The sequence below is a fragment of the Vulpes vulpes genome, chromosome 3 (genome assembly GCF_048418805.1).
Source record: "Vulpes vulpes isolate BD-2025 chromosome 3, VulVul3, whole genome shotgun sequence".
NCBI classification, from domain to species: domain Eukaryota; kingdom Metazoa; phylum Chordata; class Mammalia; order Carnivora; family Canidae; genus Vulpes; species Vulpes vulpes.
The window spans coordinates 41,849,711-41,870,424 of record NC_132782.1 but is presented as its reverse complement, the minus strand read 5'-3'; the positions used below and the strand labels follow the sequence as shown (position 1 = coordinate 41,870,424).

Here is a 20,714-nt window from a genome sequence, read left to right as displayed (position 1 = left end):
TATTCATTTAGCACCACTCTATGTGCCATGGAATGTCCTAGGTATGGTGGAAACCAAAAGAAGGAGACATAACCCCCTATTCCAGAGCTCACATCTTAATAGGAAAGACAAGAATGTGATCAAGAGATGGAAATGTAAAAAGTGGCATAATATAAATTTGTACAAAGTGTTCTAGAAATAAAGATAAAGAATGGCTGATTTTAACTGAGCACGTTGGGGGAAATGTACACTGAAGAGTTAATTGCGAGAGGACATTGAAAGATGAATGAGAATTTACTGGCTAAATACCATGGAGAAGGAAGGGCCTGCCAGACAGAGGGATAGGCATGAGAGACACTGAGAAGTCACAGAAGTCTTTCTACTTTGGGGCTGCTGGGCAGTGATCTTAACAAAAGTAGAAAAATAGCCATCACTTTTTTAGATCCTTCTATTTGCTATATTTTGTGCTATGAATAGAAGTATGTAATGAGGTACTGTAATTGAAACTGCCACCAATTTTTTAAAAAATCTTTGGTGCCTGGAATCTGTTTGAGAAAAGGGAGGACAACTGCCAATTAATATTTCTGTTTTTGTATCACTGAAGATTCAAATTCACCTTTAAGACAAAGCATTCTTTTGTTTGGGAAAAGCAACACGATGAACTTTTTATTATGCATATAGAACCAGTGGGATGGAGATACTGAAGTTTGAAATGATAAGGGTATAATTTATTCTACATGATATGAGAATGTTTCCACTGAGGGTCAAAATCTGCTGCTATAGATTCTTATCATACTTAAAGGCCAGAAAATCTCTGTTACCTTCTGTCTGTGATGGAAAAAGTTGGAGGACTCTGGATGCTGGGTAGGAGGAGGTCAGAAAAGACTGGGTGAGGATGGGTTCTGCTACCAGGATAGTAATGGACAGAGGAAGGCTCCCTGGTGACAATGACCTATACTTCAGAAATACCCAGCCCTGGCACATGGTTTTTAATTTACTTTCCACCTTATAAACCCCTTTTATTAACATAAAGCTTTCAGTAAAATTTGGTTAAACATTGAAGTTGTTCTTACTCCTAGTAGTTTGCCAAGGGCTACTTCAACAAATTACCATGAACCAGGTGGCTTAAATAACAGAACTTTATTGTCTCAAAGTTGTAGAGATTAGAGGTCTAAAATTAAGGCGTGGGTAGCCCTGGTTCCTTCTGAGGACAATGAGGGAGAGGTGTGTTCCACGCCTCTCTCTTTGGCCTGTAGATGGCCATCTTCTTCCTCTGTCTCTTCATGTACTCTTTCTGCTATGTATATCTCTGTATCCAACTTTCTCCTTTTTATAAGGACTCTAGCCGTGTTGGATTGGGGCCACCCTGATGACTTGACTTTAACTTGATTACCTCTGTAAAGACTCTGTCTCCAAAAAAGGTCATATTTTGGGGTGCTGGGAGCTAGGATTTCAACATATGAATTGGGAGGGACATAATTCAACCCAGAACTGTTTTTCTTGGAGAAATTAAAAGAGAAGTCTGTGTCCATACTATGAGAGAAGTTGTATGAGCAGTATGACCACAGTTTAGAAAAACTGATAATAAGGCCAAACAGTTTGGAAAAGCTGTAGTAGTGCAGTAGCCTGGATGGATTTGTGTGCTGTGCAACATTCTTGTGGAGATTCCTAAAATTCCCCCTGAAGAAGGGAATTCTGGCAAAAGCTCATATTTCCTGCTGCCAACTGAGTTTGGGACTTACACATTATCATCTAGGCAATTTGTTAATTAGGCTGATGATGCTGGGGCCACCTCAGCTATAAGTATCATTATTTCAATATTATACTCATAAAACCACAGCTCAAGACAGTCTAGTGACTCTCCTAAAACCCCATTGCTAGTACCCGGCATGCACAATTTTCAAACTCAGTGGTTTTTGGCCCCAAACAGAGATCTTTCCAAAGGAGAAAGAGAGAAAAATAAATTTGAAAATAAACAAGTTAATCCCCCAATTGTTATCTATTAGAAAATAAACTGTCATATCATTTTATCTGCAATGTTTCATATGTAGTAGGAGAAAAAAAAGAAACACCACCACCAGCAACAACAAAAACACCTCTTTAAAGGACTGAATAACATCCAGGTAGAGTTCTACAGGTTCTAGGGAACTGGACAAGAGGTTGGAGGAGAGATTCAGATTTTAGAGACATGAAGAATAAGGGACAAATAAAAGGAAGAAGAAGAAAATTCTGAAGACAAGATTTTGGTAAACATTAGTTGGGAACAGAAAGAAGAGAATGTAAGTCAGGGAGCAGGAAAATTTTACAGAGGAGAGAAAAATAAACAGAAGTAAGTAGTGCTCTAGGGGTCAAAGAATGTAAGATTTTCAAGAAAAAGGGGATGGTTAATAGTATTACAATCAAGAACCCAGAGTTAGGGTGAGAAAAGCTTAGGATATCTCCTTTTCCAGGATGTCAAGGAAGGTAAAGGAAGAGCAGATCATCAAAGATGTACATAAATTTTTGAGTGCCTGGGTGGCTCAGTCAGTTAAGCATTTGCTTTCGGCTTGGGTCATGATCTCAGGGTCCTGGAATTGAGTCCCATATCAGGCTCCCTCCTTAGTGGGGAGTTTGCTTCTCCCTCTCCCTCTGCCCCTCCCCCCTCTTCATTGTCTGTCTTTCTTTCTCTCCCTCTCTTTCTCAAATAAATAAATAAAATCTTTTAAGAAAAAAGATGTATACAAATTTTGAGGTGAAGGGTAGTGAGGAAAGTTTCCTTAATGATGTGTTTTCTCTAAGGAACAGAAGCTGAGACACATGTTGAGAGTAAGAGAAATCAATATAAAGTAGCGCCTGAGGAATAGAAACCAAGTTTTGGTGTAGTGTATGTGAGTATTAAAAAAGAAAGTTCTTTGAAGAAAAACAATGAGCTCCCAGCGCCAGTCTCAATGAGGCCAGAAGGGACTGTTTTCTGGGTTTTTACTTAACAAAATCAATAGTTGGGGAGCGGGGAGTGGCTTGAGGAAAAGTTTGGGGGTTGAGGATGATTGGGGAGAAATTAAAACAGGATAAAGACCAACTAACAAAAAGCATTAAAGATACTGGGTGAGAATAAGATCGAAATGACTGACTGGATCCCAGCTAAAGTGGAAAAGAAAGGAAAAGCTAAGAGGTTTACGTGACAAAAGGCCTAGAAGAAGGGTGCACAGACCATGCTGGCTTTGAGGAGTTTGCAGGAAAATTTAGAAATGAAAGGACTGAATATCATCTATCAAACATCCGCCTCTTTTAAAAAGCTGAGGCAGAGGGTGAATAGAGTTATAGGGGCACAACTTACTCTGGAGTTTCTCCTGCCGGCTAGAAGCGTGGTATTAAGAAATTAGTGTCTCTGATTATTATTTCCTGAGGTAAGCCTTCGCAATTTCCGTTTTGTATTAACTATTTAAACCTGGCCAAAAGATTCCCTATTTGTCATTCAATGGCTATTAGAGCACCAGCTGTCAACAGTGATTTAACATATCTTTTAATTGTCTGGTATCATAAGTGTTTGGGGGGGGGTGTTTTATTTTCCTTAAATGTAACAGAAGACAGATATTTTAGAATTCCAATTAGGAAAAAAAAATAGAGAAAGATAAATTGTATAATAAAAAAAAATAAAAAAATCCTTTTCATCTCGGTATTTTAGCTTGAAGACTTACATTTCTTCATCTATTTCGGGGAATATTGAGCACTTAAATTCAGTGCTCCTCATGGCAAAGCAACACTGCCAATGTTCAGCCTTGCCTTTGTATCCATAAAGTGGAGCTATATTTCCAAATGCATTTTTCTTCTCATCAATAGCCTATTCAAATATTTGTTATCTTTCAGCCAGCTATTCAAATGCCTCCATGAGTGAAAACATAAGAACCGAACAATAAAATGACATTACCAACCTAGGGAGGCTTACTTCCACTTCCTCTTCTTGCATCTCAGAGAACCATTTTAGGATTTGATGAGCAGTGATTCGCTTTTCCATTTCTTCTATGTTCACGTCTTCTGCGGGAAGAATGATGATTAAACTAAACCCGTCACCTCTATAAGGCAATTCCAAAACCTGGTAGTTCATGGAGGGCTCAGAAAAATAACCTGGAACAGAGAAAGAAAATATTAAATAAATATTCTTGGCAATTCCCCAAATCATGCTTCGGAGGGTGACTTTTCATATTACCATGTTTTGTTCTCAGAAGAGCCTTCATCATTGGAATTTTGACTGCTGCACCATCTTTCTTAGTAAAATTCGTCAACTGTGTGTCCTCTTTTCTGAATTTCTGCTTCCAGTCGCCCTTGAAATAAATAGCATTCACCAGGACAAGTCGAGTCAGAGGGCCAAAGTCTTCCCCTGAAAACATGTCTTTAATTTTCCCTGTGATGGGGGTGGAGGACGAAACAGGGAGACATGTGCAAGAGTGGTTCAGTGGGGCTGCTTTAAATAGAATTAAAACAACAATTTCTTTTGCAGATCAGTTATAAACAGGGTGCTTTATTACCTAACCTTGGCAATTCTGACAGTAAAAAAAGGGAGCACTCTCAAACATTTCACTTAGAAACAGGTACCAAGAGAATCTCACTAGGCAACAGGAGATACAAGATTGTCTTAGGCAAATCTGGACAGACCTACTAATAATGGACTCTCCAGCAAGAATATTTGTGTAAATCGTTTTTCAGTCAGAAAGAACAAAACCTGAATGTCTCTTCCTGCATATTTATTGATGTTTTTCAAACTTTGTCTCAAGTTTCTCCAGCAGGTCCATCAGAAGTAATAAGTTAATGGTACACCTTCTACTGGTGTAGCAATGGTAATGGTAAACCTCCTACTACTGTGGCTACCACCACTGCCCACTGGGAAAGGGACAAGAAAGGAGTTGCTAGCATGATTTTCTTCTTTTGAACAACCAGTCTGCTATTTCTATGTCCAATGGCTATTTCAGTTAAGAGATAAAAGCATGAGTGAGCGCCATGGAACTGTCTAGGGATGTTCATTTTGAGTCCTCCTGTGAACGCCACTCAAACCATCCATCCCACATTTTCAACCATGCCCCCCTGTGTGAAGCTTCCTATAAGGAATATGGTAGCACCTTATGCCATCACGATTTTTGTAGCAGAATAAATGAGCAAAGAACCAAACTACTGTTAAGCAAGGACCTAATTTATGTTTGTTATTTCACAGACATTATTATCAAACCTTCAAATAACCCCTGAAACATTTTAAAAGTATCCTCATTTTAGGTGAGGCATAGCTTAGAACTGGGTAGGATTTGAACTCTGATCTGAGTGACTTTAAGCCTGTGTTCTTTCTACGGTGTCATTCCACAGTCACTGAAGAATTTTGGCTGGATTGTATTGCAATTAAAGTTGAGATTATGGTGTTTATGATAGGACTATCAACATTTATTATTAAACATTAACACATCCAACTAAGATGTGTTAATTATTTACAGTATATGTGGGAAAAAAGGCACTTGAAATTGACAGATCCAATTTTTACCTGGCCAAGGATATTATTTCTGCTGCCATACGTTAAAAACCTATGCTTAAACAAAAATTATTATTAAAGGTTTTCCATTAACAATTCTGTAAATAGGTGTCTCCCCCAAAAATTCTGTATGCTTTTCAAAGCAGCTTACAATTTCTCTCAGTTTTACAATTCAGAATTAATTTGAATAACAGGGCGGCAAAACAGGAGATCCCTCTGAGCCGTAGTTTAGTAGGAAAATATTCAACCATTCTTTACTTTAGGATATTAAAAACTGTGAATACAATGGCAAATAATGAGTGTATGAAAATGGGAAACTTTACCATCTGTTTTGCTTTCTACCCAGGTACTTATTGTCTCTGCAGAAGTCTTTGCATCCTGAAAATCCACCAGTTTTATGGCACTCTGAAAAAATTCCTTGTTGCTATGGAGATACTGTTCTTTCACAGTGAATCCTTCTTGAAGGTAGAGGGCATTGGCAAGATTAAATGTAAATTCTTGCTTTTTCTCTGAGATGGCAGAGAAAAATGACTTCAGCACAGAAAATTCTTCCCCTAAAAAATAATTATAATGTATACTGACATATTGAACAACATAAAAACAACAGCTTTTCAGCTTTGCTTCTAAGCGCTGATTCATATCACCATTTTTTGCACCCTTACGTATAACTAACGGTCCTTTCTGAGTTAGTATAAATATTTTAAGCATTTGTCTTCATAGAATATGCATTTTATAAAGAACTCAGTTTTTATATAGGAAGAAAGAATGTCCATGTAAATTTGAAATTTGTCAAAAACAGGAATGTGCATTTAAACAGGCTGAAGGAAATTCCCTTTTTATAGTCAAATTTAGCTCATTCTTACTTGTTGGAAATTTATCTTTAGAACCTCATTCTTTGCACAACATGTGATATTTATGGAAGGAGAATTCTAATGAATACTGATGGGGGTATGACAGTGATGAGCAATCCTTTTCAATATTGCTTTTATTCCAGCTTAAGAATTGCTCTCTTGTGAGCAATGGCACCTGTCCAAGTTGTGAAATTTATGAGGCAACCCCTATAAGCAGCTCTAGAGATGTGCAAGAATCAGAATTGCCTATTTCTTCAGGTTCATGAATGTATATACTTTGGCTGTCTACATGAACAATAAAGATCTTTAAACATGCCAACTATTACCACTAGCCAAATGATGCCACCAGAGTCAGCTAAAAATCACCACTGTCCTATTATGTATTGCTGGCTCATTCTGACCGCACTGTTGTTGGGAAGGTGTATGTGCCTAGGAGACAATTCAGCTTTGATCTTTGCTCAGGGGCTATTCATGACCGGAGGTGTTGATGTTTTTCATTCCCTTCTGGCTTAATCCTGGGACTCAGTCATTTTAAGTCTAGGAACTGTATTTTAAATCAAAGTTTCACTCGGGGCCTTTGTTACATTTTGAGCTGAATATAAAAATGCCACTTTCATAACTTGAAAGTTGAGTATGTGCAATTAATCTTTATTGAAGAAAACATAAATGGTTCATCATTAGAAGATACCCACTGAATAAAGAGAGAAAAGTTTTAATGAGAACTTGCCTTGAGCTGTCCATTGGAAATAAGGCATCTGTGTGTGTGTGTGTGTGTGTGTGTGTGTGCATTTTATTGGAGAGCTAGAGGCATAGGCATCTTTGTGCAGATAAAAACAGGTTCCTTCCCTGGTGGGGAAGGAGGAGGGCTAGAGCCCCATGACCTCATATCTTGTCTAATGAGTGGAGTCTACATTTCATTCCCTACTTGTCTCCTTGTTTTCCCCTGCTTCTGTGCAGGTACAATTCACATAACTGTATTGGAGGCTCTGGGAGGTATATTTCATTATATTTCAAACTCCACGATTCTCCATTCTTGAGGATATAGATATAGACATAAACAATTTTAGCCATAAAAACTTACTTCCCTATGGTTGGGTTTGTAGAATTTCTGTTAAGTCTTTACAATCTTAGAATTCTTACGTAAGGAAGGGGAGGCTAATCTATTTTATTTGTTTCTGCACTGATGTTACGTGTAATCATTTGCTATTTGAGGCTGAGAGAAATATAGCAATAACTGAGAAGCTACAGAGAAAGACTTTCTAAGTCGAGTCATGTGAGTTTTTTCAAAAGAATTAATTAAGATCAGAAATGAAGTGGCTGAATTTAAAACTAATCTTCAGAAGTTTGTAATTTATGAACATCTTAGAAGGAATGGGGGGAAAAAGGAGTGGGGGAGGAAAATAATTCCAACTCATTTGTTAGAACAAATAGATTTATGTCATGTACTTAAGGTCTAAGACTGTGTGACAGTCAGTTGCCCTTTGATAAATCACTGGACTCAGAAGTCAATGAAAAATGTCATCAAGTAGCACAAGTTTGGAGGAGAATATAAAGTTATCTGCCTTATAAATTTGATTTAATTTACAGATTAATAACCTCTTTTAGCACAGATCAAAAGGAATGTGTATACATGGCTCCTAGTAAGCAATGAGAATGCATTTATTTCATTTCCTAAAACAGAACCAAGCAACACCTACAGGTCATGGGGTGAATGTAACTTTTGGTTTGATTGTAGTAGAAAATGTTCCAGAATTCAATACATGTTTACTTCTCCTGGTATTACAAGCCCAAAGGCCAATTATTTGTGAAATGCGAGAGACCCAAAGATGAAAAACAAAGGCAGTCATAGGATTGTAGATTATTTTAGCCGAAAGATCCATATAAATTATTTATTCAAACTCCTCTTTTTTTATAGAGAGGAATCTGAAGTCCAGAGAGACACAGTAATTTAAGAGGTGTCAGATCGTAAGGTTATTTGGTTGCAGATCTGGGATTGGAATTCATGGCTGATTCTTTTTCTATGACGCTCTTGGAATAAGGAAGCACCTCCATTAGTCTTTGATTAGTAAGCAGCATATCAGAGGCATAGCAAAAATGGAGCATTATCAGATGCCCAGTAGACTGGAGGAGGTAAATTCTGAGCAGATGTTTCTACTCAGGGGAAAGAACTGAGGACACTGAGTGTTGTGGGGGTAGGATCCCAGGAGTTGTATGTTCATCTGTGAAACAAGGCAGGTGTTAACATAAAACAACCCAATACCAGCAAATGTAAAACATAGACTAATTTACAGATAGCACCTTTGATAATCATTGGGAATGGAAGGCAGGGCCAGGACTAAGATGAGTCAACGAGACACTTATGTTGGGCATAAAACTTAAGGAGATGCCAACAGATTCCATAATCAAGATAATATTTTACTGCAATACATTAAAAACATCAGTATTAATACAAAGAAATCCATGAGGAACAAAATGTAAAAGTGTTCAATAAAGACAGGATCACTACTAGTGATTTTCCCCTCCATCTTAGGTTCTAATATGGCCCAACCCACGCACCACATTCTGATCTATCATACCCTTTGTCACCCCTTAACACCATTTTACTCATATTTCTCCAGACTCCATGGGTCTTTTCTCCATCTCCTTGCGCTCTTCCACTCTGTTCCCTTCCTTAACTCTATTTCCTTGTTCTTTATTCTTTCTCTCCTCTTTTTTATTTTCCAGAGTTTATTTTTCATATTTTCTCTCTTTCTCTTGCTTGTTTTCCTTTTCCTTTTACAGTTACCTTGCATCTGTGCCCCTTTCTCTCTTCCTTAACAAAGCATTATAGAAAGCAGCTTGGTAGATTTTGTTACATGTGTTAACATACTACTGTTTAATTGTCCATATACAATCTCCCAAGGAAAATATCATATATTGCTCTTATGATTTATGACTCTCACTGAATCATTTTTGGAATTCATTCTGGACAAGTCACTCAACATTTCTTTGCCCCCCTGTCCTCATCTAAGCAGCAGGATTACGTCTGTCTCACAGGGTAACTGGAATATTAAGTGAGATAGTGGATACTAAGCACAGAAATGGTGAGTGCCACAGCATATATGTGATTGACACCATATATGTGTCATCCTCATTATTGATATGATTATAATATGTGTCATCCTCCTTATTGATATGATTATCATCATATTCTCAGTCCAGAGTTGATAAGACTTCTGTGTTACTCTACAAAATATAGTCATATAGAATAATTTATATTTCAGAGGCTCTTATTTTGCTGTTTTATCATACAATCAACTTTACATATCTTTATAAATGCTCTATTACTTTTCAAGGCAGTATCATGTGATTTAAATGTTTCTGGGACTATGTAGTGGGATTTGCTGAAATTAATACAGACAGTCAAGACTAAACCTGGAATGTGGTGGCTTCATTTTACATTATTCACAAAGGAAAATTTTTGCAATTACCTTGATTATCACTAACTTCTACATAAAATTGCCTTTATTTAAAGCAAAGCAAATAAGACCCTGTAAAAAAAGAAAAACAAATGCTGAAATATAATTACTATGTTCTGAGGTAAACATACTGAAGTTAGTTAGTGATTAAATCTCCACACCAAAAATCTGGAAATTTCCTCTGTTGTTTAGGACATATTACCTGACAGTGATGTAAAGTTTAAAATTAAAATTATTATGGAAGTTGAGAACATGAGGTGTCCAGAGAGATGGACAACTACTTTTTCTTTTTTTTTTAAACATTTTATTTATTTACTTGAAGGTGGGGGAAGGAAAGACAGAGGGACAAGCAGACCCCCGCTGAATGTGGAGCCCATCCAGGACCCTGAGATCATGACCTGACCAGAAGGTAGGCACTTAACCAAACTGAGCCACTCGGACACCTCGACAACTACCCTTTCAAACAGGATGCCAGCACCAAAGTTTCTACACAGTATCTCCAGATAGGCCTTTGGGCGACTCTAAAACAACCCTTCACAACAAAAAGGCCTCAAATAGATTATGTAAGTGCTTTAACAAAAAAAAAAAAAAAAAAAAAAGGATTTCCTTTAGAAACCATTAACCAAACAAGCTTTTAAAACGTATACATTACCGCTCTTTCTTGGTCTAGATTAGGTGAAAAAGTTAAATTTTAATTAGAAAAATAATTTTAAAAGCTAATAAAATAATGAGAGATGCACACAAAGATTTCTATGAGAGGTTGCTCACTGAAGCATTTTTATAAGAAAAATACTGGAAACAACCTAATAAAGAGAGGTTAAGTAATGATATTTCCATAAGAGGCAATAAAATGCAACAATTAACAACCATATTCTAAAGCTGATGGGAGAAAATGATGACAACATAGTGACGGTGGAAGAATAAATAAACAAATAAACATATATATACATACAACATGATCTCAATTAACTAAAACTGGCTAAAACAGGCCAGAAGAAAATACACTGACAGACTCACAGTTTTATATCTGTATAAAAATATCTGTATTAAAAATAATATATTCTTCTGGTAACATTTTCATTAGGAAACAATTTAAATACAATTATTTAAAATTCTCTATTTTATTATAATTTTATGCTTTTGATAACATTTTCCATGTATTTAAATTCTGCGACCCCATGCTTCTCTCTAATTTTCAAAATAAATAAATTTGGCCAGATCTTATCCATTATAAATAATCATATGTAAGAATCTCACCAGTTGAGTTTTCCTGAAGTTTTAAAGTTTGTCTTATCTGCTGTTGTGCTTTTCCTTTTGCTCCCAGTTGTATCATCCCAAGAACCAAAGTTGTTCCGAGGGGGGAAAATATAATGTTGTTCTTATGAGATAAACAAATAGCTTGATAAAGATCCACTGCAAATTCGACATTTCTTTGAACCAAGGGTCTTGAAGCTTGACTTCCAGAAAAAATCAATAGGAGACTCCACAACAAGATCTTGTCCATTTTGACCTCTGTGCATTAATTCAAAATTCATTAGTTTTTCAAAATAATCAGAGTTTACCATAGTAAGTTCCAACATAAAACTTTCTACCTATTAGGACAGACTATTACAAGAAGATTCTCATGCCAATTTTCAGACTCAGCATCATCTATTAGGGGAAATAGGCCATGTGCTAATAGCATTATCATATTCCTTCAAGAGCTAGTCCAAAATATAAAGCAGTCTTCTAAAATCAAAGGAGAACTTGTAATCCTGGGACACTATCAATAGCAATTCTATCTCTAAATAGCTATGTGATACTTTTTCCTATTTTTCCCATTGTTTTATTTTTTTTAAGATTTTATTTATCCATGAGAGATAGAGAAAAAGAAGCAGAAACACAGGCAGAGGAAGAAGCAGGCTCCATGGAGGGAGCCAGATGCGGGACTGGAACCCAGGACTCCAGGATTACACCCCCGGCCGAAGGCAGACACTAAACCATTGAACTACCCAAGGATCCCCTTTCCCATTGTTTTAAATGGGATCACTTCTAGCTCTTTATCAAGGAAATCCTCCGTCTGCACTACTCTAAAATGGTTTGTAGATCAAAAGAGAAACAATAAAAAAAAAAAGAAGACACTCTAATGTGGTTTTGATCCATAACACTAGAAAGTCAATACTTTCTAAATTAGTTTGAGTAATCTGGCAAAGTCTTTGCAGTAGGAATTTTCACACTTTATGGAATCTCACTTCTGGAGGGCAAAATACCCCCAAATCCACCGTGTACTTTATTCAAAGTGAGGAAAAACAAACTCAGAAAAGTTGTAAAGAAACACAATTACAATAAAATATAACTGGTACAAAAATAACAAAAGAAGAAAGCAATTTTTTTTAAAAAAAATCAAAGAATAATTTGACTAACACATTTAAGAAAGTTACAATTGGAACCTTAAGCCAATTCACAACACTACTGACACCCTATGACAGTGCTCTCCACTAAAGTATAGGAAATTCAGCCACCTGATTACATCTTAAGAATGAGTTTTGCAATATTATCACAGACCTCACAAAATGCTGACTCCGAAATCCTTATAAATTTTAGTAACACTAATTTTACCTTGCAAAAAATTCATTTTAGTAATCCTTAATAATTCCTAGATTAAAAGGTTACTAGGCAGTAACCATTTATTGAGGGTAAAGATGAAGGGCTCCAGAACAATGTATTGTCAGCCTTAAAAAATGAAGAACTATATTTCTAAAGTGTTCTGCAGACCACTAGAAGGGTCAGCATGACCCATAAATGGGTTAAGAGTCACTATATATAAACTTAATAATATAAACTTATACATATAAACTTATATATATAAACTTAATAATAGTCAAATATTCTCTAAAACTAAGATATGGAGTCATTAGCCAGCTACTTCAAATTGCTTTCTAATATTTGTAATTAAACTGTTTGTTTAGATATACAACTTGCAAAGGAAAAAGACCTCAAATGCAATTGAAATAAATTGTTTTAAAAAATTGTTTTGATAAACTGCAAATATAGATATATACTATCAAACACATGTTTTATTGAGGATTAAATTAATACATAAGGTTGTGAGTCAGTGCAACAATAGTAACAGCCAGTGAGTAAGAAAAGTTTTATACATGAAATAAATTTCAGTGAATCATTTTCTAATCTATTCAATATCTCAGAAGATTTATGATTGAAAATATCAGTTTGTAGATATATAAGCAAAGTGTTATTAGTACTTTTAAGTCATCAAGTGGCAATTCATTAGGCACCATCCTGATGCATTTTATTTGTATTAGAATAATAAACAATATTATGAAGGATACAATTTTTCCCTTATAGTAGAATCAGAGGGGCATCCTCTCATTATTATTAATGATCTTAATAATTAAAATTTACATTATTTGATCATCCAATTTTCCCAGAAAATTTCTAGGCATTAAATAAATTACAAGCTTACACCAAAAAAATTGTTTTAAAAATTCACTTACATCATTGGGTTTTGGATCTTATCTCATCAGGAAGCATGAAGTACTAGTGAACTAAACAACATTCTTATAAGAATTCAACCTTCAAATTTATAATTATGCCAATTGAGGAGAATAAAAGTAATGTGTTAATTTGATAAATTTAAATAATATCTGTATCTAAGTGAATTGAAATACCATTCCCCTACTCTATTAAACACTCATGATCAATATTATTGCATATGTACTTTACTCAAAAGCTATTTAATTTTGAGGTACTTACCCAAAATTGGCTTCTGATTATTCACTGTAATGTTATATAACTATAACGTGCCTGCTGAGAAACACTAGTACATAAAATACCCAATCAGTCAAGGCCAGCTTTATTTATCTTGAACATTGTATGATTAATTCCTCTAAACCCAAAGCAGGTGTTCACTACATTTGTATAAAAGAACTAACATGACCAGGTTAATGATCAATGATACAACTGGCAAGAATTGAGAAAGAAAATGACAATAGAATTTTTAAAAATCATTAAACTTATAAAATTTCATCCATTATTCCACTTCTTTTATATAGTAAGTAGAAACAGAATTTGGAAGAATGTACCAGGGCTTGTAAATTTGCTAGTAATTAGTTCTTTTTGTTTCTCACAGGACTCACACATCAGATTACCAGTGTATGCCATCATAAATATTTTAGAATGCCTATGAGAAAAAGGATAAAGCTAAATCAAGTCCAGAATGCACAGACAAATTGCTGCCGCATTTGCAGAGTTCTCAACAATTCATCAAATTATACAATAGTCACAGGAATTTCCTGTGGTTACATTGTAATTCTTAGCAAAAAGAGTGGATGTTGAAGAAATAAACTCCCTATGTTGAACAAAAAGACCAGATTAAGATTATTGATTTACCAAATTATATGAGGATAACACTATTAAACATAGCTAATTTGATAATAAACATCAGTGTTACCTTTATATGTTTTTAGACTTTTACATGATTTTCTCTACTGACAGTTCATTAATAAAAAATGGACACATAATTTAATGGGTTTTGATCTCATTCTTCTAGTTCAAATCAATCACCTCAATGGCAATCAGATATTAAATACATTGTATTATTCATCAGTCATCTCTGAGAAGAGAAATGGAAAATTTGTTCCAGTTACTATTAAATATTCACTATTGATAACTAAATGTAATGTTATTTCTGATAAATTTATGAAAAAGAAATAGAATGAATGTAGATGACTTTAGAAGGAATTCATCAGTAAAACTTTTTCAAGAACGCTGTTAACCTTTTTCAGTGTCCTAATGGGGCTGGAGCTCACTGACAGCCCTGATGATTGCCATAGGCCATAATCTCCTAATTCACTAAAATTTTTAATTGCCCATCTAGGCATCTCTAAATGTTTTCTAAATCTTGGGTTATAATATTACATATGCAAACTCATTTCCAGCTTTTAACTTAACACTATTAGAGGTCATTTTCCAAAACAGTCATGCAGCACAAAAGCATGATCTTTCTTCTTATTCTACTATGCAATTCATAAATAATAAGTCTGAATGTCCAAGACTATCATTCAATCAATGCTTTTCTATCCCTGTGGTGACACCAGCAAGCATCCATCACAAGTACTGTTGGCTACCAAATTATTATTTCTCCATATTACTCAGATCATAATGTGATTTATCCAGGAACAGGCCATTACTTTTCCTTCCAATGACAGAGACAGACACTCTGTCTTAGTAAAATCATTTAATGAAGTTGTTCTGTAAGGACCTTATGTTAGAGCAGTTCAAGCAGAATGTACATTTTCCTGTCTCTTGGGGAGTAAAAAAGTATAGCTATGAATTTCTTCTCCCTGGTTTAAGTTCTTTTAATAGATAATAAAGATACCACAATTGTCCATAAAATACTACTGCAGACTTTTTAAATATTTTCACAAATCTGTTCCTTCTACAACTCTATTTTATCCCTAGAGCATTAGCAAAAAAAAAAATTAAAAATTCATTAGTGAGAGCCAAACTGTCTTGGTATGAATTTGCACATTATCACTTCCCCACTGTAAAAAATAAACCTAGAATATGTATAAAAATAATAGCAAGAGGTTATGGGTTCAATATCATTACCTTTCTTAGAATTTTGTAGATTTTTTAAAGTAAAAATGTGTTTAATTCCAAATTTTAAAAACATAAAAGCAACTCTTCTCATTAATGAAGGACTTAAAAGGTAATTCTTCTATTTGAGCATGGATTAGTTTCAGGCATTATTTTCCTCTGTCAGTTAGCTCCATGTATTTTGTGCGATAAAAAAACGCTCTGAAAAGATAACATTAAATTATATTTAGTGTAAATCTACATACTACAAACAAAGTAGTCTATTGAAATTTCTGGCACATTCTATTTTAATGTGACAGTAGAAAAATGGATCTTAAATAATTGAACCTAAGTGTTAATTTCAGAAATAGCTTATAAAGTCTTCAGTTCTATTAACATTTGATAGGCGAGACCCTGCTACCTGCCTAGCACAATTAGATGCTATAAGACAGAAGAGTAAGACATAATAACTAAATGTCTTTTTATTTTTCCTTTTGTGTGCATTTTGGTTCCAAACCATTAGAAATAGTAACATTAAAAGAGACTTTCATACCTTTAAAAGCTCTATTCTCATTAAATATACTTGTGAGACAGCTCTTCTTAATTCCTTTCCCGGAAGAGGGCCTGAAGTTAATTAAAGATGGGATTAGGGTTACACACAAGCACAGTGCCTTGCACACTATAGAGAGAAGCCTGTCTATAGGAATGAGACTATTTCAGACTAGTCATTTCAAACAAAGTCATTTCCAAGGGTAAAAGAAGAGAAATACATCTAGCAAAAGAATTTCGAATTTATACCAGAAAAACTAGTGCGCTCATTCAACTTTGCTTAGTAAATCACTGCATTTTATGTGCCTTCATTCCAGAAAGCTGATGGCAGGAGAAGTGTATTCTATTATACATCTATTTGTGTATACCTGGGGTCTGTAACACTCCCTTACATATGTCTTAAATAATTTGTTGGGTGGATGGATGGATGGATGGATGGATGGATGAATAGATGGACGGGTGGGTGTATGAATGGAGAGTAGAGCCTTTGAAAAGTATATGGTACCCATATTACATCTCTTGGACATCTTAATATTCCTCTACATTTCTGGAAATGTGGCTCAAATTTCATTCCACTGTACTGTCATCCATCTATGATTCATAAATCATATGCTTTAAGTTTGAAATGATGGATTATCTAATCAAACCTCCCAGCCAGTGCAAGAATTCTCTGCAATATCCCTGGGAGAGAGTTACTCAGCTTCTGCTAGAACATCTCAAGAAATCTTTTGTCCCAAGGCAACCTTTTTCTTTTTTAAAAAATAATTTACTTTGAAATACTTTCAAATTCACAGAAAAGTTGCTGTTAAATATAAAGAACTGTGTTTCCCCAGTTGTTAACATTCTTCCACAATATGTGCGTTCACTCTAATATCTGATCTTTCCCTATCTCATTCTCTCATGTAGATATAAAAAATATATAAACTCATATACATGTGTTAGATACACACTATGATTAGTATTTTCTGAATCATTCGTGAGCAAGCTACAAATATAATTTCTTAATCACTCAAACATTTTTCCTTCCTCCCTTATTCCCTCCTTTTTATCTTTCTTTTTCTTCCACCCTCCCTCCTTTGCTCTGTCTCTATTTAAAACCATGAATTCATACTGGTATCTCTAAACCCAATCTAAGACCTCACAGTTCTTTCTAGTTTTCCTCCTTTGAAATTTTATAAATATCTTCTATAAAAGTGAGATACTTGCCTCTCATCCTCAATATATTCACTGATTTATTCATTTACTTACTCAGTATTGGTTTGCTCAGTGTAACCAATCCCCAACTATGGTGGCCCCCACTTACCCTCTCCCCCACTTACCCTCTCTGCCTTTCTACCATGTAAATCCCCCTCCCACTGCCCAGTCGCCATACTCATGGATCCACAGAGCATATCTCTGAGGGGTCTTCTCTCAGTTCCTCTTCCTTCCTTTCACAGCCATGCAGCAGGCCTACTGCCAACTCCTCTGCACCAAGATGGGAAGGAGAGGGAAAATAAGAAATCTCTTCTTGTTTTAGTAGGTTTTAGGAAGTAGTTGTAAAATCTACCTTCTTAAAATTGTGTCCATTGGTTCTACTTCTACTTCTACTCTTTTATCTTCATGGAAGCTTTGAAGTATATGAGAATAGGTTATATGCCCCACAAATTCTCTTTCTTAAGCCAGACTTCCCCATTTCTTTACCTGTTCCTCTGAAACATGGTTTTTAGAACCTTTATCACTCTAATAGCATTCTCCAACATTTGTTGATTGATGCATTAAAATATATATTTCTTTTATATCTTTCCCATATGTGATTGTCATTCAATGGGGATAGAAAAGCAGTGTATATAGGAGTCACAATGCCTGACCAGGATGTACTTAAATGTAGGTGATAAGCAGTGTCTTCTGAAAACCTTTCCTCGGCCACTCTCTCTACCAACTAAAACATTTTCTTCACTGATGCTGGAAATTCTACTGTTAGAGTTCATTCCATTGACTTTATACTAATAAGAAGTGAAGAGAAAGTTGAAGCGTAGAACCATGATCTTTGGAGTAAAACAAGCCTGGTCTGCAATCTTAACTCTGCCATAGATAATTGGGCATTCTTCAAATGGATGCAAAACTCAGATTTTTAATCCTGTAATAGATATATGATTATTGTGAGGCATAAACACAATGCAGTTTTGTAGTTGCTGAACAGAGTAGGTTCCTATATATTATTTCCCTTACTTGCATGTGTTGTTGCAAAATTCTTCTTAAAATACCAATATTTTTGCAAGAACTCTTTAAAATGCAAATGTGTAGTAAATAATTAAAGTTGTATGAATGAATTTATTAATTGCTCCTACAGAACATAATAAATAAAGCAGTGTAAGAATTTTGGTTACCTAGTATATGAGGATATTTATGAAGAAAAAATGGATCAGGGCACCTGAGTGGCTCCATGTTTGAGCGTCTGCCTTTGGCTCAGGTCATGATCCCAGGGTCATAGGATTGAGTCCCATATCAGGCTCCCCTTAGGAAGCCTGCTTCTTCCTCTGCCTGTGTCTCTGCCTCTCTGTCTCTCATGAAAAAATAAATATATTTTTTTTTAAAATGGACCAAAGGGGCAGCCCCGGTGGCGCAGCAGTTTAGCACTGCCTTCAGCCCAGGGTGTGATCCTGGAGACCCGGGATCAAGTCCCATGTCAGGCTCCCTGCATGGAGCCTGCTTCTCCCTCTGCCTGTGTCTCTGTCTCTCTCTTTCTCTCTCTCTCTCTCTCTCTCTCTCTCATGAATAAATAATTAAATAAAATCTTTAAGAAAATAAAAATAAAAAGTGGATCAAAAAAGTGAGGTATAGTGTTTCAGAACCAAATATTTCCTGCCTGAGCATCTATGTAGAGTGGGTCCTTAATACAGCCCCAGTCTCTTTGATTTTTTATTTCTAAGGCTATTACCTCTTTGTATGTGGTATGTCACTCAAGAATATGATAAAATAAAATATAAGAGTACAACATATGCAATAATTCCTCAATACATACATGAAAGAATGGATGTAAAGCTGTGGACATGAATAAGAACAGCTGCTACCGACAAGGTCTAACTGCACTATCAGAATAATTTAAAAGAGACTAGAGAGCCACCTGAGTGACCCAGTAGGTTAAAGTATCTGCCTTTGGCTCAGGTCATGATCTCAGGGCCCAGGGATTAAGCCCTGCATCAGGCTCTGTGCTCATCAAGGAGGAGTCTGCTTCTCCCTCTGCCTTTCCATACCTTCCCCCTACCCCAGCTGCTTGTGTTTTCTCTCTCTCTCTCTCTCTCTCTCTCTCTCTCTCTTTCTCTCAAGTAAACAAATAAAATCATTTTTAAAAATTAAATAAAAGAAACTAGAAAGTGTGTAAATAAGTGGAAATGGCTTGTTAAGTTTGTAGATAGTCACTGTATTAGTGCTTTTCATATTTAACTTCAAGGTAGGTTTTACAATAAAAATTTATCAAAAATATTTGTCTGTAGAAGCAACAAGAAGTGCATCTAGTCAGAACACATTGTTCTGAAAATGTACATTTTTATATAAGCCACTTGGGAATAAATGATACCAGTTGTTATTGTCCCTTCTTTAGTCCAATTTATCTTTTATTAAGAATATACAGAAAGTGAAAGGTGATAGATAAAAACAGCACTAAGATACCATCTGAAAACAAAACTTCCTGAAGTTTAAATGTAAAATAAAAGAAAGGCACAGAATTCTTGATTCCTTATCTGCATTTTATCTTCATACTTCATGTGACAATGAAATATTTATTTCTCTTTCAATTATAATTACTTCTTATTTCTTTTTATCTTCACTTCGCTACTTGTTTCTTGACATAATTGCTTGGCTCTTCGTTCACGATCCATAATTTCTTTGGGGAACAGGTTTTTCTCATCAAATACAGCTTTCAAAGCTACAAAATGATGAAGAAAATGACACGGAAATTATACTTGGTAAGAGACCCAATTAAATGAAATAGTGGGGAGAAAATTCTCGTTTCAATTCATCTGAAAATTTGTGTGTTTCTAAAACCAAGAGCGTATTCGGGGGAATTTTATCTTAGGCTCCTGTTATTCCTTCTACTTCAATTTAAATTAAAATGTTAAATTTTAACAGAGTTTGTTCTATTAATGTATTTATACCATGATAGAGATCCACCATTTCACAGTAGAAGACTAAAGAAGCTTGTGTTTTCCGTTTTTGCTTTTTAATCTACTTAACAGCTATCAAAGACTCATAAAAAGCCAAGAACAAATTATTCTGTATTGAAATAAGACAATTAAAATAATCAAAACACAGTTTGACTGTCTGCATGACTAAACAAGTGCATCTGCAATCACGTCCTTGTAAGATACTTTGATCTGCAGGGATCTGTGGTTTCAGAAAAAAAGAGCCAAATTATCCCCATGAGTGGCTATATTATGCATCAGTGAGAAGTAGGAGGAAATTGTGCCATGCATTCAAGAAAATAATTTTGGCCTTTTGCTTAATTTTATCATTTCAACAAATGTTTACTGAATGTATATTATGCACAATGTTCTATGCTCAGACATAAATGGGGCACAAATATGACTAAGCCACAGGCTTTCTTCCAATTGGTAGAAAGTAGGAACAGTGCCCAAATAACCAAAATATCAAGTACAATAAGATACAGTTCTAAGAAAATATGAGCAACATAAATTTTGTTTAAACATATAAAGAGGTTTTAGTAATATGCAGAAATCAGAGGAAAGCTTTAAGAAGGGGATATTATTTGAGGTAGATATTGAAGTCCAGGTAGGATTTTAACTGATAATAAGGACCATGGAGGTGGGGAAG

General features: G+C 35.2%; 2 protein-coding genes across 16 annotated transcripts in view; both read right to left on the bottom strand.

Annotated features, from left to right (window-relative positions):
* SERPINI2 (serpin family I member 2) overlaps positions 1–19,775 on the bottom strand; it is a 38,484-nt gene extending 18,709 nt beyond the window's left edge. For 3 of the 5 annotated variants that reach the window (XR_012000389.1, XM_026007707.2, XM_072752304.1), the window contains exons 1-5: positions 15,390–15,517; positions 11,037–11,291; positions 5,794–6,024; positions 4,166–4,360; positions 3,891–4,083 (exon numbers count right to left, since the gene is read on the bottom strand). Coding sequence is in view for 4 of the 5 variants with exons in the window: in XM_026007707.2 (XP_025863492.1) it covers positions 3,891–4,083; positions 4,166–4,360; positions 5,794–6,024; positions 11,037–11,291; positions 15,390–15,471 (956 nt within the window). In the remaining variant the exon portion in view is untranslated. Of the gene's footprint in view, positions 1–3,890; positions 4,084–4,165; positions 4,361–5,793; positions 6,025–11,036; positions 11,292–14,229; positions 14,355–15,389; positions 15,518–19,688 lie in introns of those variants that run through there. The other 2 variants (XM_026007708.2, XM_026007709.2) reach the window with 2 other exon arrangements.
* WDR49 (WD repeat domain 49) overlaps positions 15,469–20,714 on the bottom strand; it is a 126,747-nt gene continuing 121,501 nt past the window's right edge. For 8 of the 11 annotated variants that reach the window (XR_012000388.1, XM_072752302.1, XM_072752297.1 and 5 more), the window contains one exon: positions 19,481–19,809. Coding sequence is in view for 9 of the 11 variants with exons in the window: in XM_072752302.1 (XP_072608403.1) it covers positions 19,685–19,809 (125 nt within the window). In the remaining 2 variants the exon portion in view is untranslated. Of the gene's footprint in view, positions 15,579–15,909; positions 15,981–17,236; positions 17,370–19,480; positions 19,810–20,714 lie in introns of those variants that run through there. The other 3 variants (XR_012000387.1, XM_072752295.1, XM_072752296.1) reach the window with 3 other exon arrangements.